The following is a 23448-nucleotide window of genomic DNA, read 5'->3' as shown; positions in this document are numbered from 1 at the left end:
GTCAGTCAATTGAAATGAATTCATTAGTCCCTAATCTATGGATTTCGCATGACAGTGCAAGGGTGCAGCCATGGGGTGGGCCTTGGAGGGCTCTTGCAGCCAGGCCCGGCCAGGCCAATCAGAATGAGTTCGTCCCCACAAAAGGGGCAATATTAGATGGAAATAGTAGCCAGCGGGGTTACAACTTCTCTGAAACGATGTTTGAGGCAGCTTATGGTAAAGAAATGAACATTCAATTCTCTAGCAACTGCTCTGGTGGGCCTTCCTGCAGTCAGCATGCCAATTGCACACTCCCTCAACTTGAGACATCTGTGCCTTTGTGGCTTTTTATTGTCCCCAGCATAAGGTGCACCTGTGTAATGACCATGCTATTTCAGTTTCTTGATATGCCACACCTGTCAGGTGGAAGGATTATCTTGGCAAAGGAGAAATCCTCACACTAACAGCAATGTAAACAAATGTGTGCACAAAAGATGGCAAAGTACTTAAGTAAAAATAATTTAAAGTACTACTAAAGTCATTTTTTGGGGGGTATCTGTACTTTACTATTTATATTTTTGACAGTTGACTTTTCCTCCACTACATTTCTAAAGAAAATATGTACTTTTTACACCCGTACAATTTCCCTGACACCAAGAAGTACTTATTTAGAATGTTCATGCAGGAAAGCATTATGGTCCGATTCAAGCGCCTATCAATATGTATATTGTCATAAGTTGTCATACTCTTTTTTTATTTCACCTTTATTTAACCAGGTAGGCTTGTTGAGAACAAGTTCTCGTTTGCAAATGCGACTTGGCTAAGATAAAGCATAGCAATTCAACACATAACAACACAGAGTTACACATGGAATAAACAAAACATACAGTCAATAATACATTAGAAAAACTAAAAGTCTGTATACAGTGAGTGCAAATGAGGTAAGACAAGGGAGTTAAGGCAATAAATAGGCCATGGTGGCGAAGTAATTACAATATGGCAATTAAAAACTGGAATGGTAGATGTGCAGAAGATGAATGTGGAAGTCGAGATACTGGGGTGTAAAGGAGCAAAAAAATACAGCATGGGGATGAGGTAGATAGATAGTCTGTTTACAGATGGGCTATGTACAGGTGCAGTGATCTGTGAGCTGCTCTGACAGCTGGTGTTTAAAGCTAGTGAGGGAGATATGAGTCTCCAGCTTCAGTGATTTTTGCAGTTCGTTCCAGTCATTGGCAGCAGAGAACTGCAAGGAAAGGCGACCATAGGAGGAATTGGCTTTGGGGGTGACCAGTGAGATATACCTGCTGGAGCGCGTGCTACGAGTGAGTGCTGCTATGGTGACCAGTGAGCTGAGATAAGGCGGGCCTTTACCTAGCAGAGACTTGTAGATGACCTGTAGCCAGTGGGTTTGGCGACGAGTATGAAGCGAGGGCCAACCAACGAGAGCGTACAGGTCGAAGCGGTGGGTAGTTGTTAAAGGAATTTCATTCCTATATGTTCATCAACCAATTCAATTAAAACACTGCACATTTCTAAGAATTTGTAAGATACTTATTTGCATAAAATGGACAGAAACCAGTCTCAAAATCAATCAATAGCGTTTATTCTCGAGAGTACTACATATAAATCATGTACATTAGTTTATATACCTCCTATTTTGTCATAAACGCTCAAGGTACTAAAAGATATCATAACCGCCATCGATAAAAGACAGTACTGTGCAGCCGTCTTCATCGACCTTGCCAAGGCACGAGGCATTGACTCTGTCAATCACCATATTCTTATCGGCAAACTCAGTAGCCTCGGTTTTTCTGATGACTGCCTTGCCTGGTTCACCAACTACTTTGCAGACCGAGTTCAGTGTGTCAAATCGGAGGTTATGCTGTCCACAGGGTTCAATTATCGGGCCGACTCTTTTCTCTGTATATATCAATGATGTTGCTCTTGCTGCGGGCGATTCCCTGATCCACCTCTACGCAGACGACACCATTCTGTATACTTCCGGCCCGTCCTTGGACACTGTTCTATCTAACCTCCAAACGAGCTTCAATGCCATACAACACTCCTTCCATGGCCTCCAACTGCTCTTAAACGCTAGTAAAACCAAATGCATGCTTTTCAACCGTTCGCTGCCTGCACCCGCACGCCCGACTAGCATCACCACTCTGGATGGCTCCGACCTAGAATATGTGGACATCTATCAGTACCTAGGTGTCTGGCTAGACTGTATACTCTCCTTCCAGACTCATATCAAACATCTCCAATCTAAAATCAAATCTAGAGTCGGCTTTCTATTTCGCAACAAAGCCTCCTTCACTCACGCCGCCAAACTTACCCTAGTAAAACTGACTATCCTACCGATCCTCGACTTCGGCGATGTCATCTACAAAATTACTTACAATACTCTACTCAGCAAACTGGATGCAGTTTATCACAGTGCCATCCGCTTTGTTACTAAAGCACCTTATACCACCCACCACTGCGACCTGTATGCTCTAGTCGGCTGGCCCTCGCTACATATTTGTCGCCAGACCCACTGGCTCCAGGTCATCAACAAGTCCATGCTAGGTAAAGCTCTGCCTTATCTCAGTTCACTGGTCACGATGGCAACACCCACCCGTAACACGCACTCCAGCAGGTGTATCTCACTGATCATCCCTAAAGCCAACACCTCATTTGGCCGCCTTTCCTTCCAGTTCTCTGCTGCCTGTGACTGGAACGAATTGCAAAAATCGTTGAAGTTGGAGACTTTTATCTCCCTCACCAACTTTAAACATCTGCTATCTGAGCAGGTAATCGATCGCTGCAGCTGTACCTAGTCCATCGGTAAATAGCCCACCCAATTTACCTACCTCATCCCCATACTGTTTTTATTCATTTACTTTTCTGCTCTTTTGCACACCAGTATCTCTACCTGCACATGACCATCTGATCATTTATCACTCCAGTGTTAATCTGCTAAATTGTCATTATTCGCCTACCTCCTCATGCCTTTTGCACACAATGTATATAGATGCTTTTTTCATATATATATATATTTTTAAAGTCTACTGTGTTATTGACTTGTTTATTGTTTACTCCATGTGTAACTCTGTGTTGCTGTCTGTTCACACTGCTATGCTTTATCTTGGCCAGGTCGCAGTTGTAAATGAGAACTTGTTCTCAACTAGCCTACCTGGTTAAATAAATGTGAAATAAAAAATAATAAATACGTTTAAATCAGAACTATAACTAAACAGATTACTACTATGTTACTGTATGGATGTATGAATCTTATTATAATCATAATACTGAATGTAATGTGTGTAGTTTTCGTCAAGAATTAGAAGGACTTTCTGTTCCTTGTTGGAAACGAATGGAGCTATCGTCAGACTGGCTGGAATGCTGTGTTGCTTACAGGACATCCTGTCTCTATCCAGGGAGGGGAGAGACCTTGGGCTAGTAGTAGATTGTTTACATTTACATTTAAGTCATTTAGCAGACGCTCTTATCCAGAGCGACTTACAAATTGGTGCTTTCACCTTATGACATCCAGTGGAACAGCCACTTTACAATAGTGCATCTAGGTCTTTTAAGGGGGGGGGGTGAGAAGGATTACTTTATCCTATCCTAGGTATTCCTTAAAGAGGTGGGGTTTCAGGTGTCTCCGGAAGGTGGTGATTGACTCCGCTGTCCTGGCGTCGTGAGGGAGTTTGTTCCACCATTGGGGGGCCAGAGCAGCGAACAGTTTTGACTGGGCTGAGCGGGAACTGTACTTCCTCAGTGGTAGGGAGGCGAGCAGGCCAGAGGTGGATGAACGCAGTGCCCTTGTTTGGGTGTAGGGCCTGATCAGAGCCTGGAGGTACTGAGGTGCCGTTCCCCTCACAGCTCCGTAGGCAAGCACCATGGTCTTGTAGCGGATGCGAGCTTCAACTGGAAGCCAGTGGAGAGAGCGGAGGAGCGGGGTGACGTGAGAGAACTTGGGAAGGTTGAACACCAGACGGGCTGCGGCGTTCTGGATGAGTTGTAGGGGTTTAATGGCACAGGCAGGGAGCCCAGCCAACAGCGAGTTGCAGTAATCCAGACGGGAGATGACAAGTGCCTGGATTAGGACCTGCGCCGCTTCCTGTGTGAGGCAGGGTCGTACTCTGCGGATGTTGTAGAGCATGAACCTACAGGAACGGGCCACCGCCTTGATGTTATTTGAGAACGACAGGGTGTTGTCCAGGATCACGCCAAGGTTCTTAGCGCTCTGGGACGAGGACACAATGGAGTTGTCAACCGTGATGGCGAGATCATGGAACGGGCAGTCCTTCCCCGGGAGGAAGAGCAGCTCCGTCTTGCCGAGGTTCAGCTTGAGGTGATGATCCGTCATCCACACTGATATGTCTGCCAGACATGCAGAGATGCGATTCGCCACCTGGTCGTCAGAAGGGGGAAAGGAGAAGATTAATTGTGTGTCGTCTGCATAGCAATGATAGGAGAGACCATGTGAGGTTATGACAGAGCCAAGTGACTTGGTGTATAGCGAGAATAGGAGAGGGCCTAGAACAGAGCCCTGGGGGACACCAGTGGTGAGAGCACGTGGTGAGGAGACGGATTCTCGCCACGCCACCTGGTAGGAGCGACCTGTCAGGTAGGACGCAATCAAGCGTGGGCCGCGCCGGAGATGCCCAACTCGGAGAGGGTGGAGAGGAGGATCTGATGGTTCACAGTATCGAAGGCAGCTGATAGGTCTAGAAGGATGAGAGCAGAGGAGAGAGAGTTAGCTTTAGCAGTGCGGAGCGCCTCCGTGATACAGAGAAGAGCAGTCTCAGTTGAATGACTAGTCTTGAAACCTGACTGATTTGGATCAAGAAGGTCATTCTGAGAGAGATAGCGGGAGAGCTGGCCAAGGACGGCACGTTCAAGAGTTTTGGAGAGAAAAGAAAGAAGGGATACTGGTCTGTAGTTGTTGACATCGGAGGGATCGAGTGTAGGTTTTTTCAGAAGGGGTGCAACTCTCGCTCTCTTGAAGACGGGAGGGACGTAGCCAGCGGTCAGGGATGAGTTGATGAGCGAGGTGAGGTAAGGGAGAAGGTCACCGGAGATGGTCTGGAGAAGAGAGGAGGGGATAGGGTCAAGCGGGCAGGTTGATGGGCGGCCGGCCGTCACAAGACGCGAGATGTCATCTGGAGAGAGAGGGGAGAAAGAGGTCAGAGCACAGGGTAGGGCAGTGTGAGCAGAACCAGCGGTGTCGTTTGACTTAGCAAACGAGGATCGGATGTCGTCGACCTTCTTTTCAAAATGGTTGACGAAGTCATCTGCAGAGAGGGAGGAGGGGGGGGAGGGGGAGGAGGATTCAAGAGGGAGGAGAAGGTGGCAAAGAGCTTCCTAGGGTTAGAGGCAGATGCTTGGAATTTAGAGTGGTAGAAAGTGGCTTTAGCAGCAGAGACAGAGGAGGAAAATGTAGAGAGGAGGGAGTGAAAGGATGCCAGGTCCGCAGGGAGGCGAGTTTTCCTCCATTTCCGCTCGGCTGCGATAAATGATAAGGATGTTAAGCTTGAAAGGGCTGGTAACTGTGACAGCATGGAATTCAAAGGAGGCGATAGACAGATGGGTAAGGGGAGAAAGAGAGAATGACCACTTGGGAGAGATGAGGATCCCGGTACCACCACCCCGCTGACCAGAAGCTCTCGGGGTGTGCGAGAGCACGCGGGCGGACGAAGAGAGAGCAGTAGGAGTAGCGGTGTTGTCTGTGGTGATCCATGTTTCCGTCAGAGCCAAGAAGTCGAGGGACTGGAGGGAGGCATAGGCTGAGATGAACTCTGCCTTGTTGGCCGCAGATCGGCAGTTCCAGAGGCTACCGGAGACCTGGAACTCCACGTGGGTCGTGCGCGCTGGGACCACCAGATTAGGGTGGCCGCGGCCATGCGGTGTGGAGCGTTTGTATGGTCTGTGCAGAGAGGAGAGAACAGGGATAGACAGACACATAGTTGACAGCCTAGAGAAGAGGCTACGCTGATGCAGAGGAGATTGGAATGACAAGTGGACTACATGTCTCGAATGTTCAGAAAGTTAAGCTTACGTAGCAAGAATCTAATTGACTAAAATGATTAAAATGATACAGTACTGCTGAGGTAGGCTAGCTGCGTTGTTGACACTACCCTAATCAAGTCGTTCCGTTGAGTGTGAAGTTTCTACAATGCTGCTTTTCGGGGGCAAGCTGGCTAGCTAGCCGTGTTGGTTACGTTACGTTGCGTTAGGAGAACGACAATAGCTGGCTAGCTAACCTAGAAAATCGCTCTAGACTACACAATTATCTTTGAAACAAAGACGGATATGTAGCTAGCTATGTAGCTAGCTACGATCAAACAAATCACACCGTTGGGACTGTAATGAAATGAAATGAAAATATGATACTACCTGTGGAGCGAAGCGGAATGCGACCGGAATGGTGGCAGACAATGTGGGAAGGCTTGTGAACTACACTGCTAAAATAAATAAAGGGAACACTAAAATAACACTTCCTAGATCTGAAGGAATGAAATATTCTTACTAAATACTTTTTTTCTTTACATAGTTGAATGTGCTGACAACAAAATCACACAAAAATGATCAATAGATATCAAATTTATCAACCCATGGAATTTGGAGTCACACTCAAAATTAAAGTGGAAAACCACACTACAGGCTGATCCAACTTTGATGTAATGTCCTTAAAACAAGTCAAAATGAGGCTCAGTAGTGTGTGTGTGGCCTCCACGTGCCTGTATGACCTCCCTACAACGCCTGGGCATGCTCCTGATGAGGTGGTGGATGGTCTCCTGAGGGATCTCCTCCCAAACCTGGACTAAAGCATCCGCCAACTCCTGGATAGTCTGTGGTGCAACATGGCATTGGTGGATGGAGCGAGACATGATGTCCCAGATGTGCTCATTTGGATTCAGGTCTGGGGAACGGGCGGGCCAGTCCATACCATCAATGCCTTCCTCTTGCAGGAACTGCTGACACACTCCAGCCACATGAGGTCTAGCATTGTCTTGCATTAGGAGGAACCCAGGGCCAACCGCACCAGCATATGGTCTCACAAGGGGTCTGAGGATCTCATCTCGGTACCTAATGGCAGTCAGGCTACCTCTGGCGAGCACACGGAGGGCTGTGCGGCCCCCCAAAGAAATACCACCCCACACCATGACTGATCCACCGCCAAACCGGTCATGCTGGAGGATGTTGCAGGCAGCAGAACGTTCTCCACGGCATTTCCAGACTGTCACGTCTGTCACGTGCTCAGTGTGACCCTGCTTTCATCTGTGAAGAGCACAGGGCGCCAGTGGCGAATTTGCCAATCTTGGTGTTCTCTGGCAAATGCCAAACGTCCTGCACGGTGTTGGGCTGTAAGCAGAACCCCCACCTGTGGACGTCAGGCCCTCATACCACCCTCATGGAGTCTGTTTCTGACCGTTTGAGCAGACACATGCACATTTGTGGCCTGCTGGCGGTCATTTTGCAGGGCTCTGGCAGTGCTCCTCCTGCTCCTCCTTGCACAAAGGCGGAGGTAGCGGTCCTGCTGCTGGGTTGTTGCCCTCCTACGGCCTCCTCCACGTCTCCTGATGTACTGGCCTGTCTCCTGGTAGCGCCTCCATGCTCTGGACACTACGCTGACAGACACAGCAAACCTTCTGGCCACAGCTCGTATTGATGTGCCATCCTGGATGAGCTGCACTACCTGAGCCACTTGTGTGGGTTTTAGACTCCGTCTCATGCTACCACTAGAGTGAAAGCACCGCCAGCATTCAAAAGTGACCAAAACATCAGCCAGGGAGCATAGGAACTGAGAAGGGGTCTGTGGTCACCACCTGCAGAACCACTCCTTTATTGGGGGTGTCTTGCTAATTGCCTATAATTTCCACCTGTTGTCTATTTCATTTGCACAACAGCATGTGAAATTTATTGTCAATCAGTGTTGCTTCCTAAGTGGACAGTTTGATTTCACAGTAGTGTGATTGACTTGGAGTTACATTGTGTTGTTTAAGTGTTCCCTTTATTCTTTTGAGCAGTGTATATTGCCATTGTATCTGAGAGGAGGAGAGACATTTTTTTGTTATTTTTTATTTTTTATTGATTTATTATGGTCCGATTCAAGCACCTATCAAGTTACCTATCAATATGTATATTGTCATAAGTTGTCATACTTTATTTTTTATTTCACCTTTATTTAACCAGGTAGGCTAGTTGAGAACAAGTTCTCATTTGCAACTGCGACCTGGCCAAGATAAAGCATAGCAGTGTGAACAGACAACACAGAGTTACACATGGAGTAAACAATTAACAAGTCAATAACACAGTAGACAAAAAAGAGAGTCTATATACATTGTGTTCAAAAGGCACGAGGAGGTAGGTGAATAATTAAAATTTAGCAGATTAACACTGGAGTGATAAATGATCAGATGGTCATGTACAGGTAGAGATATTGGTGTGCAAAAGAGCAGAAAAGTACATAAATATAAACAGTATGGGGATGGGGTAGGTAAAATTGGGTGGGCTATTTACCGATAGACTATGTACAGCTGCAGCGATCGGTTACCTGCTCAGATAGCAGATGTTTGAAGTTGGTGAGGGAGATAAAAGTCTCCAACTTCAAACTTCACCTCCAAATGAGGTGTTGGCTTTAGGGATGATCAGTGAGATACACCTGCTGGAGCGCGTGCTACGGGTGGGTGTTGCCATCGTGACCAGTGAACTGAGATAAGGCGGAGCTTTACATAGCATGGACTTGTTGATGACCTGGAGCCAGTGGGTCTGGCGACGAATATGTAGCGAGGGCCAGCCGGTTAGAGCATACAGGTCGCAGTGGTGGGTGGTATAAGGTGCTTTAGTAACAAAACGGTTGGCACTGTGATAAACTGCATCCAGTTTGCTGAGTAGAGTATTGGAAGCTATTTTGTAGATGACATCGCCGAAGTTGAGGATCGGTAGGATAGTCAGTTTTACTAGGGTAAGTTTGGCGGCGTGAGTGAAGGAGGCTTTGTTGCGGAATAGAAAGCCGACTCTAGATTTGATTTTAGATTGGAGATGTTTGATATGAGTCTGGAAGGAGAGTATACAGTCTAGCCAGACACCTAGGTACTGATAGATGTCCACATATTCTAGGTCGGAGCCATCCAGGGTGGTGATGCTAGTCGGGCGTGCGGGTGCAGGCAGCGAACGGTTGAAAAGCATGCATTTGGTTTTACTAGCGTTTAAGAGCAGTTGGAGGCCACGGAAGGAGTGTTGTATGGCATTGAAGCTCGTTTGGAGGTTAGATAGCACAGTGTCCAAGGACGGGCCGGAAGTATACAGAATGGTGTCGTCTGCGTAGAGGTGGATCAGGGAATCGCCCGCAGCAAGAGCAACATCATTGATATATACAGAGAAAAGAGTCGGCCCGATAATTGAACCCTGTGGACCGGACAGCATAACCTCCGATTTGACACACTGAACTCGGTCTGCAAAGTAGTTGGTGAACCAGGCAAGGCAGTCATCAGAAAAACCGAGGCTACTGAGTGTGCCGATAAGAATATGGTGATTGACAGAGTCGAAAGCCTTGGCAAGGTCGATGAAGACGGCTGCACAGTACTGTCTTTTATCGATGGCGGTTATGATATCTTTTAGTACCTTGAGCGTTTATGACAAAATAGGAGGTATATAAACTAATGTACATGATTTATATGTAGTACTCTCGAGAATAAACGCTATTGATTGATTTTGAGACTGGTTTCTGTCCATTTTATGCAAATAAGTATCTTACAAATTCTTAGAAATGTGCAGTGTTTTAATTGAATTGGTTGATGAACATATAGGAATGAAATTCCTTTAACAACTACCCACCGCTTCGACCTGTACGCTCTCGTTGGTTGGCCCTCGCTTCATACTCGTCGCCAAACCCACTGGCTACAGGTCATCTACAAGTCTCTGCTAGGTAAAGGCCCGCCTTATCTCAGCTCACTGGTCACCATAGCAGCACTCACTCGTAGCACGCGCTCCAGCAGGTATATCTCACTGGTCACCCCCAAAGCCAATTCCTCCTATGGTCGCCTTTCCTTGCAGTTCTCTGCTGCCAATGACTGGAACGAACTGCAAAAATCACTGAAGCTGGAGACTCATATCTCCCTCACTAGCTTTAAACACCAGCTGTCAGAGCAGCTCACAGATCACTGCACCTGTACATAGCCCATCTGTAAACAGACTATCTATCTACCTCATCCCCATGCTGTATTTTTTTGCTCCTTTACACCCCAGTATCTCGACTTCCACATTCATCTTCTGCACATCTACCATTCCAGTTTTTAATTGCCATATTGTAATTACTTCGCCACCATGGCCTATTTATTGCCTTAACTCCCTTGTCTTACCTCATTTGCACTCACTGTATACAGACTTTTAGTTTTTCTAATGTATTATTGACTGTATGTTTTGTTTATTCCATGTGTAACTCTGTGTTGTTATGTGTTGAATTGCTATGCTTTATCTTAGCCAAGTCGCATTTGCAAACGAGAACTTGTTCTCAACAAGCCTACCTGGTTAAATAAAGGTGAAATAAAAAAAGAGTATGACAACTTATGACAATATACATATTGATAGGCGCTTGAATCGGACCATAATGCTTTCCTGCATGAACATTCTAAATAAGTACTTCTTGGTGTCAGGGAAATTGTACGGGTGTAAAAAGTACATATTTTCTTTAGAAATGTAGTGGAGGAAAAGTCAACTGTCAAAAATATAAATAGTAAAGTACAGATACCCCCAAAAATGACTTTAGTAGTACTTTAAATTATTTTTACTTAAGTACTTTGCCATCTTTTGTGCACACATTTGTTTACATTGCTGTTAGTGTGAGGATTTCTCCTTTGCCAAGATAATCCTTCCACCTGACAGGTGTGGCATATCAAGAAACTGAAATAGCATGGTCATTACACAGGTGCACCTTATGCTGGGGACAATAAAAAGCCACAAAGGCACAGATGTCTCAAGTTGAGGAGTGTGCAATTGGCATGCTGACTGCAGGAAGGCCCACCAGAGCAGTTGCTAGAGAATTGAATGTTCATTTCTTTACCATAAGCTGCCTCAAACATCGTTTCAGAGAAGTTGTAACCCCGCTGGCTACTATTTCCATCTAATATTGCCCCTTTTGTGGGGACGAACTCATTCTGATTGGCCTGGCCGGGCCTGGCTGCAAGAGCCCTCCAAGGCCCACCCCATGGCTGCACCCTTGCACTGTCATGCGAAATCCATAGATTAGGGACTAATGAATTCATTTCAATTGACTGACTTCCTTATATGGACTAACTCAGTAAATTCTTTGAAGTTACGTTTATATTGGCCTCCCGAGTGGCGCAGAGGTTTAAAGCACTGCATCTCCGTGCAAGAGGCGACACCACAGTCCCTGGTTTGAATCCAGGCTGCATCACATTCGGCCGTGATTGGGAGTCCCATAGGGCGGCTCACAATTGGCCCAGGGTCATCCAGGTTTGGCCGTCATTGTAAATAAGAATTTATTCTTAACTCACTTGCCAAGTTAAAAAAACAAATATATTCCTTGCTAAAAGGTGAGCCACTTTTAATGCTACCGGTTATCCTGAGTTGAGCTCACCAAAGTTACCTCGCCAACTCCTCAAACCGGTTTCGTACTACACCTTCCTAGAGGGCAACATTCAGATTTTGGTGAATCTATGAGCCCTGCTGTGTAAGTCCTGAGTTACAGCGTCATCGTTTAAATAATTTGTTGCCTAGCTAGTCGGCCAAGTTCAAGGTATAAACAACCATTAATTTAAGTCTCTCCTGGTACACTACATCTACTTCCTCTCTGATCCCACCCTGGGACGTATGATGAGCATAGCTGAGAAGGTCCATTCTAGAATGAAATAGAACACTGCAAGCAACATCACACAGTGGATTCTTTTCAGTCTAGGTCATTTTATTTATTTCAAGACAAGTGCAGTGGTATAGGCCTAATTCAAGGCAGCAAGAGTACACAGGAGAAATAAAACCACTGCCTGCAGCCAGCCACACGTATAATACATCAGAAAGCTTTAAGGGACTTGTCCAACTTATTCATTGTTGTGAAGAGAAGTTAGGATGTCAGTGCCATGTGTGTTGGAATCAGTCGGCAGCAGTGGTGTTGGAATCTTCTTCGATGGTGTAATAAATGCTAAACTGTGCATTGTTATTCTGGGAAAGACAGGACAGGAACATGGTTAGAATACAGTGTGATAATAACTACATTTACAAAGGCAGCCCAATTCTGATATTTTTCCTGTCTGTGTGCACACGTCTTTACCACATTGATAGAGTTTGTTAAGGCGTGCTATGTCCAGGGGGCTCAGGTGATTTCTCTGTCCAATCTGGACTCCACTCTTCTTGGAGTCAATAGTGGGGTTCTGGTTTGATGAGAAGTAATAACTGCCAGGAGAAACCCAACAATGGGGATTTGAGGAAATGCTACTTTAACAAGGACTGCATCACAATGTCACCCTATTCCCAATATAGTGCACCTAGTTTGACCAGAGCCCAGGTAAAAAGTCGTGACTTAAATAGGGAGCCATTTGGGACACAGAGAAAGGTTACTGGAGCTGGATACTGTACAACTCATCTTTACTTATTGCTAGCAGTTTAAAAACAAGGCGAGGAAAATTGAGACTTCATTGGGAAGAAGGAGGAGAGGAGTGTGACTGACGTTCCGTAGTGCATTATGGAGTCGTAGTCATAGGCCAGATCCTGAGTGTCTCCTTCCTTCACCTTAAAGTTATCTTCTTTTCCTGGAAGTTAAAAGAGGCAGACGTGACTGGTGGACACTGCTGGGTGTGATTGTGATATAGGGGAATGAAAGTGGAAATCTAGACAAGTTGTTGAGATGGAAACCATTAAGTTGAACCTCTAGCAGGAGGAAACTCTACACGATTCAAGGCATGACTATTGCATCTTACCTAAGGAAACCCGTAGCGGGTGGCCTTCAAGTTCAAGAGCTTACATGTTATCCCAGGATACCCATTACGGGTGGCAACTGTAGATGACAATGTGGTGCTATTCATGTAAGGGGAATTTAGCGAACAAGGTTGCTGCGTTCACACCAGGGGAAATTCGCAGGAGTTAACGAATTCAGTTATATTCCACATAATTGGAAATTAGTCTATGAAATACATAGTATTGGTTTCAAACTGAAGAACACTGATGGTTATAGAGCTGGTGCTGTGAGATTAGGATATCAGGATTCAAGGTTACTATGATATTAGGCTATCAGGACCTGCTTAGACAAAGCTATTTTAACAGTAGAGAACAGGGTTGCAATGTATGGGGAAATTAATGGCTGCAGTAATGAGTACATGATAAATGGAACATTTATATATGAACGCCTGTTGTTCTGTCCTTGTGGTGTACTGTCTATTTTTGTTATGTAGGTTTTCATGGTGTCTGGACCCCAGGAAGAGCAGCTGCTGCTTTAGCAGTACCTAATGTCAATAGTTATTCTATACGGTCTTCACTCCAGACTACAAAAAGCTCAACAAGGTGTGCTAGTGTTGGGCTGGTACAAATGCCTGCACACTGCAGCTCTTCATGGGACAAATTGACCAGCCCTGCCCCTGGTCCACATACAATGCCCGTGAGGTGGTTTAGCATGTGTTGGTGTGAGTTACCTGAGACCACGTTGTCCCACTGTATGGTGATGTATTGGTCACGGTCTGGCCGTGTGTGCTCGTGGTGCAGGCCCAGGGCATGCATCAGCTCATGACACAGGTTCCCCACGTTACAGGCTCTACCGAAGTACAGAGGCTGGGCCCCGCCCTGAAAACCTACATACGACGCACAGCTAGAGTTAAGGGAAGAAAGGTGAGAGAAGGGGGGGAGAAAGAGTGGATATGACAGGAAGAGAGAAAAATAAAGGGAAATGAAGGAGCGGTTGTGAGTTAACTGTAAACTGCTGGGAAGGAGAGTGTGTTAATGTGACCATTTTGGACTCACCCTGTCCCAGAGATGAACTCTATGTAGTTAATCTCATTGGTGTATTCGTGGAAGAGGATACACGTCTGGTCTGAAATCATCTTGAACGCTGCTAGCATAGTTTCCTTTCTGTCCACTGTGGGGATCAGAGACAATGCATATCATTCTCACTGTATTAGAAATCATCTAGTGTTAGTGCTCATCTCTCCTACTGTATTCGACACTCACCCAGATCACCGTTGATCTTGTAGGGGATAGAAGTGACTCCTTCATTCTCCGGCCAAAGTGACTTCACAGCTAATCGGTCTTCCTGTAGAACAAAACACCTAGTCTTAAAAATCTGTCATCTGGTCTGATGAATCCCGTTTTTGCAATTTCACGCTGATGGGAGGACTAGGGTATAGAGAAAACCACATGCATCCATCATGCCGTGAGGCAACATTGCAGGCTGGTGAGAGGCAGTGTGACACGTTCACGGCACACATGATAAAAGTAGAGCAACGTTTGAACGCCACAGGATATCTGAACATAATTGAAAACCAGGTGCATCCCTTCATGGCAGTAGTGTATCCATCTGTGAAGGGATTTTTTCAGCAGGATAATGCCCCATGCCACAAGGCCAGGAATGGTTCCACAAACATGACAGTGAATTCAGCTTAATGCAGTGGCCTGCCCAGTCACCAGATCTCAATCCAATTAAGCATCTGTGGGATGAGATGGAACGAGCCATTTCGGATTAGAGATCCACTACCAGCCAACTGGGCACAACGATGGGAAGCATTGGGGAAATCATGGGGCCAGCATTCCTGTGGAACGCTCGACATCTTGTAGAGTCCATGCCCTGACGAATTGAGGCTTTTCTGAGGGCAAAGGGGGGTGCAACTCAATACTAGGTGTTCCTAATCTAATCACCCAGTCCCTACAAACACACAGGTATCTTTCCTGAGTCAGTTGCCGGAGAAGAAGGAAACCGCTCAGGGATTTCACCACGAGCCCAATGGTGACTTTAATGGCTGTGATAGGAGAAAACTGAGAATGGAACAACATTGTAGTTACTCTACAATACTAACCTGATTGACAGTGAAAAGGAAGCCTGTATAGAATACAATTCCAAAACATGCATCAAGGCACTAAAGTAATAGTGCAAAAATGTCAAAGCAATTATCTTTTTGTCTTGAATACAGAGTGTAATGAGAGGCTAATCCAATAGATTATTGAGTACCACTTCATATTTTCAAGCAGTGGTGGTTGCATCATGTTATGGGTATGCTTATCATTGCGGACTGGGGAAGTTTCAGGATAAAAACGAAAAAAGACAGAATGAGCTAAACACAAGCAAGATCCTAGAGAAAATCCTGGTATCGTCTGCTTTCCACCAGACACTGGGAAAATAATTCACCTTTCAGCAGAACAATAACCTAAAACACAAGGGCAAATCTGCACTGGAGTCGTTTACCAAGACAGAATGTTCCAGAGTGGCCGAGTTACAGTTTTGACAAATCTACAGCAAGACCTGAAAATGGTTTCATTTTCAATAATCACGCAAATATTTCCCAAAATATTTTCACTGTCATTATGGGGTATTTTGTGTAGACTGGTTAGAATTTTTATTTCATCCGTTTTGAATTCAGGCTGTCACAAAAAAAAAGTGAAATAGGTCAAGGGGTATGAATGCTTTCGGGAAGGCACTTACCACCTTCTGGTATACAGACTGAAACTAATGATTGCAAAATCATTTCAGTTCTCTCTACAAGCCAGAATGTTAAATAAAATGACATTGAAACTTACTCTACTGGTGGTCCGTGGTGTTGATCCTTCAGATGGTCAAAATATCCACAGGAATGTACTGTTAATACAACTTTTTAGAGTGGCGGTACTGAAGTTGAAATTTCTATCACTTATTAGTATGCCGGCGTTGTGTATTTTCCTGTGGATATTTTGGGTCTCAAATTGTGACCATCTGAAGGACCAACACCATGGACAACCAACCGGTAGAGCAAGTTCAAATGTACTTCTAGTCAACAATCTGGCTTGAATTATTTTGCAGTCATTAGCTTCAGGCTGTGTATACCAGAAGGTGGTATCAATCGGATTCATCAGCCTAAAAGACGCAAGTAACAGGAGAGAAAGCAGGGATCATAGACTCACCGAAACCAGAATGTCTCCCTCCATGATAGCAAGGTCGAACTGTAAGTCCTCTGTAACAGAGAGAGAGGGTCTGAAACAACATGTACTGGTTACACGTCACTACCTCCAGTACCATTAAAGTCCAGACCTCATGATAGAGGTCCAGGATTGCACGCTTCATCTAATGAATGCGTTACCTTCTCTGGTTTCAGGTGTTTTATACCAATCATTTTGTCTGCGACGTGGCCCCGTCGAGGCAGTAGAACCTGAAGGGAATTGTCAACAAACTACATTTATAATATATCATTGTTTATTGATAGATAAGGCATAAACTTGAAGACAACAGATTGAGTTGTTTCTTTGGGCCCCATCACCCCAAGAGACTGACTTGATAATCACAGTATAGGCCTACCTGTGGCAGAGAAAGTCACATTTGTAGAATTGTTGATGGGGTTTGTAGAGTTGTCCACGGAAACACAGAAGAAGAAATAAAAACATTACTAAGCAGAACAGTACAATAACATAGTTTTGCAGTACGGCTGGCATACATTAAATAAAAAAGTGAAAAACAGGAAAGAGGCCTAGCTTTCAGACTATCACCTAACGAAATGACTGGTCCCCAATGCAGGCCTGCCTACCTGTGGCAGGGAAAGTAGCATTTGAAGTAGTAGCATTTGTGAAATTGGCTATGGGAACACTGCCCACTGAAACACACACAAGGGAAACATATTACATGTGACATAATAATAACATGGTCAACCAATTGGCCTCTGTGAAATTGGCCTGGCCTACAGTACCTCAATTGGAAAACACTCAAAAGTAGGACGTCACAACAACAAAATTACTGGTCCTACCTTGGACAACCCAGAGAATCAAAAGCCAAACCATGTTGCAACGATGATCGTCCCCCAGGATTTGGGAGAAAAGAACCAAAGAAAGGGCACAAACAAATTCACACACTTGCTCTCTTTCCAGTCAAAGAGTGGGTGGGGCAGCAATCACAAAGTAACAGGTGCTGGTGTGGTCACTTGCTTTTAAGTTCTCAACCTCAACAACATATGGCGCTAAGTGTCTCTCGACTCAATTTCCTGCCATTTCGACCTAAGGAAGAAGAAGAATGTGCCTCGCTGTTAAACAGTAAAAACGTGGCAGTGATATGCCGTGTTCAAGTGCTACTCGGAACTGGGAAACTCTTCGTACCTTAGTTTTAAATTACTTGGTTTTAATTGCACTTATGTACAGTGGTGGAAAAATGATTCAATTGTCATAAAGTAAAAGCAGGATTTTTTTTTAAATGTATATGAACAGACATGGTAGGTTACACTCCAACATTGATTGCATCAGATCCGAAGCAGTAAGTAGTAAGCAGTGAGACAACTTGTTATATTGAGGTTAAATAATATTAAATAAAAAATACAAAGATAATTATTGATAGGTGCAAGAATCGGACCATATTGCTGTGCTGCATGAGCATACTAAATAATAAGGACTTTTTGGTGTCAGGGAAAATGTATTGGGGTTAAAAGTACATATTTTCTTTAGAAATGTAGTGGAGTAAATAATAAAGTACAAATACGCAAAAAACTACTTCAGTAGTACTTTAAATCATTTTTACTTAAGTACTTTAGACTACCGTATACACGTACTGCGTTCAAGCTGTTAGCAAGTCGGAAATTTCAGTTTCCTTGTTCCGACTAGCAAATGAACGCAGCAATAGTTTATTCAAGCTACATTTATTCTGATCACATTATTTAACTAAATGTATCTGTTACTGGATTGCTGTGAAATACATTCTGCTCCAAAAAAAAATCATAAATCACTGATGGCATAGCAGTCAGACTTCCTTTGTCCTCGTCTTGTCGTGTCCTGTGTATATATATATTTACATATTTTCCTCGCATATCTTTTTATATATATTTTTTCTAAAAATCTCAACTTCAAAACACTCTCCTGCAACCCGCCTCACCAATTAAAAAAAAAAAGAAAGTATTATTCACCTCAAATCTGAAGTGTTAGAAGCTAGCCAGAAGCTAGCCAGTTTACTGGCTAACGTTAGTATTCAGCTAACCACGGTTGGTGGTCATCAGCTATCCTTTAGCTCGAGAAGCTAACGGCAGTTTTTGTACAACGCGACTCAGACCAGAGCATACCGGACCTATTTTCTCCCCATATCCCCGGATTTCAACCGCAAGCTCTGGACATTTACACCTGGATCTTGCAGCTAGCTAGCTGCTATCCGAGTGACTATTACTTACGTCGGTCCCGGAGCAAACATCAATTATCCCGGAGCGAGCCAGCTGAGGAGTTCCATCAGCCACTCCTGGGCTACAATCACCTATCCGGACCCGTTTCACTGCCGATGCGGAGCCCCACCGGGCCTTCACAACTGGACTACCGACATTATCCGCCCGAGGGAGTTAGCCAACTGGCCCCTCCGTCGCGACGTTACCTGAACGCCCATCCATGGCCCGCTAATCGTTAGTTGTCTTATCGGCTGCTATCTGAATAGGTCTATCGGACAATTTTCTTGGGTCACTATAACTATATCTATTTTCCCCATTGGATTGATCCCCTCTCCCACACGGAACGCCACTAATCTACCGATGGAAACGCACGAGGTGGCTAAAAAAAAGACCTCCATCCTCTGCTAGCTTGCTACCCATGGCCCGGCTAGCTGTCTGAATCGCCGTGACCCCAACCAACCTCACTACTCACTGGACCCTTATGATCACTCGGCTAAGCATGCCTCTCCTTAATGTCCTTAATGTCAATATGCCTTGTCCATTGCTGTTCTGGTTAGTGTCTATCCCTGCTCATTATACCTTATCCAACCACACATGCAATGACATCACCTGGTTTCAAGGATGTTTCTAGAGACAATATCTCTCTCATCATCACCCAATGCCTAGGTTTACCTCCACTGTATTCACATCCTACCATATCTTTGTCAGTACATTATACCTTGAAGCTATTTTATCGCCCCCAGAAACCTCCTTTTACTCTCTGTTCCGGATGTTCTAAACGACCAATTCTCATAGCTTTTAGCCATACCCTTATCCTACTCCTCCTCTGTTCCTCTGGTGATATAGAGGTGAATCCAGGCCCTGCAGTGCCTAACTCCTATTCCCCAGGAACTCTCTTTTAATGACTTCTGTAACCGTAATAGCCTTGGTTTCATGCATGTTAACATTAGAAGCCTCCTCCCTTAGTTTGTTTTATTCACTGCTTTAGCACACTCTGCCAACCCGGATGTTCTAGCCGTGTCTGAATCCTGGCTTAGGAAGACCACCAAAAACTCTAAAATCTCCATCCCTAACTACAACATTTTCAGACAAGATAGAACTGCCAAAGGGGGCGGTATTGCAATCTGCTGCAGCGATAGCCTGCAGAGTTGCCTGTCCTACTATCCAGGTCTGTACCCCAAAAATTTGAACTTCTACTTTTAAAAATCCACCTCTCTAAAAACACGTCTCTCACCGTTGCCGCCTGCTATAGACCACCCTCTGCCCCCAGCTGTGCTCTGGACACCATATCTGAACAGAGGTCGTGCTGCTAGGCGACCTAAACTGGAACATGCTTAACACCCCAGCCATCCTACAATCTAAGCTTGATGCCCTCAATCTCACACAAATTATCAATGAACCTACCAGGTACCACCCCAAAGCAATTTTTTATTTTTATTCTACCTTTATTTTACTAGGCAAGTCAGTTAAGAACAAATTCTTATTTTCATTGACGGCCTAGGAACAGTGGGTTAACTGCCTGTTCAGGGGCAGAACGACAGATTTTGTACCTTGTCAGCTCGGGGATTTGAACTTGCAACCTTTCGGTAACTAGTCCAATGCTCTAACCACTAGGCTACCCTGCCGCCCATTAACACGGGCACCCTCATAGATATCATCCTAACCAACTTGCCCTCCAAATACACCTCTACTGTTTTCAACCAAGATCTCAGCAATCACTGCCTCATTGCCTGCATCCGTAATGGGTCAGCGGTCAAGCGACCTCCACTTATCACTGTCAAGCGCTCCATCAGGCCTTTCTAATCGACCTGGCCCGGGTATCCTGGAAGGATATTGACCTCACCCCGTCAGTAGAGGATGCCTGGTTATTTAAAAAAATGCCTTCCTCACCATCTTAAATAAGCATGCCCCATTCAAGAAATGTAGAACTAGAAACAGATATAGCCCTTGGTTCTCTCCAGACCTGACTGCCCTTAAGCAACACAAAAACATCCTATGGCGTTCTGCATTAGCATCGAACAGCCCCCGTGATATGAAACTTTTCAGGAAAGCTAGAAACCAATATACACAAAGGCTAGCTTTTTCAAGCAGATATTTGCTTCCTGCAACAGAAACTCAAAAAAGTTATGGGACACTGTAAAGTCCAGGGAGAATAAGAACACCTCCTCCCAGATGCCCACTGCACTGAGGATAGGAAACTCTGTTACCACCGATAAATCCACTATAATTGAGAATTTCAATAAGCATTTTTCTACGCTGGCCATGCTTTCCACCTGGCTACCCCTACCCCGGCCAACTGCACTGTACTCCCCACAGCAACTCGCCCAAGCCTTCCCCATTTCTCCTTCTCCCAAATACAGTCAGCTGATGTTCTGAAAGAGCTGCAAAATCTGGACCGCTACAAATCAGCCGGGCTAGACAATCTGGACCCTTTCTTTCTAAAAGTATCTGCCAAAATTGTTGCAACCCCTATTACTAGCCTGTTAAACCTCTCTTTCATTTTGTCTGAGATTCCCAGAGATTGGAAAGCAGCTGTGGTCATCCCCCTCTTCAAAGGGGTGGGACACTCTACATCCAAACTGCTACAGACCTATCTCTATCCTGCCCTGCCTTTCTAAGGTCTTCGAAAGCCAAGTCAACAAACAGATTACCGACCATTTCGAATCCCACCGCACCTTCTCCGCTATGCAATCAGGTTTCAGAGTTGGTCATGGGTGCACCACAGCCACGCTCAAGGTCCTAAATTATATCATTACCGCCATCGATAAGAGACAATACTGTGCAGCCGTATTCATTGACCTGGCCAAGGCTTTCGACTCTGTCAATCACCACATCCTCATCGGCAGACTCGATAGCCTTGGTTTCTCAAATGATTGCCTCGCCTGGTTCACCAACTACTTCTCTGATAGAGTTCAGTGTGTCAAGTCGGAGGGCCTGTTGTCCGGGCCTCTGGCAGTCTCTATGGGGGTGCCACAGGGTTCAATTCTTGGGCCGACTGTATACATCAATGATGTCGCTCTTGCTGCTGGTGAGTCTCTGATCCACCTCTACGCAGACGACACCATTCTGTATACTTATGGCCCTTCTTTGGACACTGTGTTAACAACCTTCCAGACGAGCTTCAATGCCATACAACTCTCCTTCCGTGGCCTCCAACTGCTCTTAAATACAAGTAAAACTAAATGCATGCTCTTCAACGGATGGCTGCCTGCACCTGCCCGCCCGCCCGTCCAGCATCACTACTCTGAACGGTTCTGACTTAGAATATGTGGACAACTACAAATACCTAGGTGTCTGGTTAGACTGTAAACTCTCCTTCTAGACTCACATCAAACATCTCCAATCCACCTTTCTTGGTTGCTAGGTGCAACTTTAAGAAAAATATTATATTATAAGAAAAATATTATTATTTCACAAAAGTATGGCACTGGGCCTTTACTAGTCCTGTATTAGCGGACCGATTTAGCCATCTGTAGCGTGGGGTAAAAAACAAAATCTAAACAGCAGGTTCGAGTCCCAGTCGGGGCTACCCCAATAATTCACTACATTGGACTATAGGACATAGTGACACACAACCTCTCCTATCTCTTCATTCTTCTCTCTCTCCCTCTGTCTGTCTCTCTGTCTGCCCCTCTCCAGCTGTGTTTTAACTGTAGGAATCCTGGCTATGGATTGGCTGACTGTCCGGAGGCGGACAGAGACAGGAGATGGGAAGGGACATCTGCTACCGCTGTGGATCCACTGAACACGAGATCAAAAGCTACCTCGCTAAAATAGACCCAGCACTGGATGTGTGCCTCAATAAGCTGTTGCACTATCGTATGAGAAGGAAAAAGAGAGAAGGGGGGGCTTAGGAAGGGAGCGATATAAGAGGGAGAGAGTGTGTATCCAGCAGTGTGTTGTTTGTTGTACCTATGTGTGAGTGCGTGTGTTGTCTGAGACGAATGGTAGAATCGTGTGCTGTTTTGTTGCAGCTCCTGACTCATTTGTGATCTCCCTCTCTCAGGTGAATGCCCATATGCCAAGAGTTTCATCTGTGGTAAGACTGATTACATGTCCAGGTCCTGCCCAGACAACCCCAAAGGACTACACCGCAGGTGCAGTATTCACACACACACACACACTCTCATAGTACTAAACTATGCAAATACATCAAACAGACAATCCATAACATTGTCTCTTCTCCTTATATGTAGAAGGATATTGTCTTGTGTGTGGTTCAGTAGAACACATCCAGAAGGATTGTCCTGAGCACCAGGCTGCATGTTAGTAACCTATTCTACATACAATATATTTCTCTCTGAATATCCCTCTCTTGTCAGTTCTATACAATATATTTCTATCTGTATGTCCTTCTTGTCTGTTCTATTTAATCTATTTCTATCTGAAAGTTCTGTACAGTTTCTGTCCTTAATGCACTCCAAGATGTTACTTGACTGATGTGTGTTTGTCCAATACCCCTGTAGCTAAGCAAGTGACCTTGGGCTGGCTGTTCAATAACATGAGTACTGACCATGAGGAAGTGCACGTGCCTGTGAAGAAACTCCCTCCCAAACAGGCCAAGGTAGTGATCTTCTGACCTGCCAATCAACCCAAAGGACTCACCAGATTGGACAGGACTGACTAGCACAGAGCAGACTGCACATCCCAGGACTAAATCCATGAAGGTCACTGTTCTTGCTCAGAGCATTAAAAAAACAACATCCACAGATCCATAGTCAGTGGAAATGGATAGCTTCTCTTGAAAGAGGTCTGTGTTCTCACACCGTGGACACCGTTTTTGGAATGTATGTGATTCATATGGAGGGACTAGACTATATTAGACTGGAGACTGTGGTGTGCTGTACACCAGCTAACAAGGGTGTGTTCAGTTCAATTAAACATTTGCCATGTTCAGTAATGGCTTGTACTGAACGACACATTTCCCCAAAACGTTCTTGAGCAGCCCAAGTAGTGCCATGGTCTGATGTCACAGGAGAAGGAGAGGTGTGTTGGATCTATGTGAATGATATGATAAGTTCAACTGATATTATGAATTGATTTTGTATATGATGAATTTCCTTTTAATAAAGGAGGAGTTAAACAGTCCCTCTATCCTCTCCTGTATCTAAAGATGTGTTTGTCTGGTAGCCCTCTTTGTTATAGGTTTCCTGTTTAGTGA

At 45.0% G+C, this 23448-nt stretch overlaps 1 protein-coding gene and 1 pseudogene across 1 annotated transcript; one reads left to right on the top strand and one right to left on the bottom strand.

Annotated features, from left to right (window-relative positions):
- Positions 1–11907: 11907 nt before the first annotated feature.
- LOC135570948 (astacin-like metalloprotease toxin 5) lies at positions 11908–17105 on the bottom strand. Its single transcript, XM_065016769.1, has 11 exons — positions 16899–17105; positions 16684–16748; positions 16457–16514; positions 16242–16310; positions 16066–16115; positions 14146–14227; positions 13939–14053; positions 13614–13786; positions 12656–12737; positions 12260–12381; positions 11908–12150 (listed from the first exon to the last, which is right to left on the bottom strand). Exons 1-11 carry the CDS (start codon positions 16930–16932, stop codon positions 12146–12148), a joined length of 855 nt encoding a protein of 284 aa, XP_064872841.1. The 5' UTR covers positions 16933–17105; the 3' UTR covers positions 11908–12145.
- Positions 17106–18403: 1298 nt separating this feature from the next.
- Positions 18404–23375, top strand: LOC115124689 (zinc finger CCHC domain-containing protein 9-like; annotated as a pseudogene).
- The last annotated feature ends 73 nt before the right edge of the window (positions 23376–23448 follow it).

The sequence above is a fragment of the Oncorhynchus nerka genome, linkage group LG4 (genome assembly GCF_034236695.1).
Source record: "Oncorhynchus nerka isolate Pitt River linkage group LG4, Oner_Uvic_2.0, whole genome shotgun sequence".
Classification (NCBI taxonomy): Eukaryota; Metazoa; Chordata; class Actinopteri; order Salmoniformes; family Salmonidae; genus Oncorhynchus; species Oncorhynchus nerka.
This window is presented reverse-complemented; position numbering and strand designations above follow the sequence as displayed.

Coding starts and splice junctions, on each gene's coding strand:
- LOC135570948 (XM_065016769.1), bottom strand. CDS start 16,932: ATGGTTTGGCTTTTGATTCTCTGGGTTGTCCAAG. Junction 16,515..16,683: donor ATGCTACTTTCCCTGCCACA/GGTAGGCAGGCC, acceptor TTCTGTGTTTCC/GTGGACAACTCTACAAACCC. Junction 12,738..13,613: donor GTGGGACAACGTGGTCTCAG/GTAACTCACACC, acceptor TTTAACTTCCAG/GAAAAGAAGATAACTTTAAG.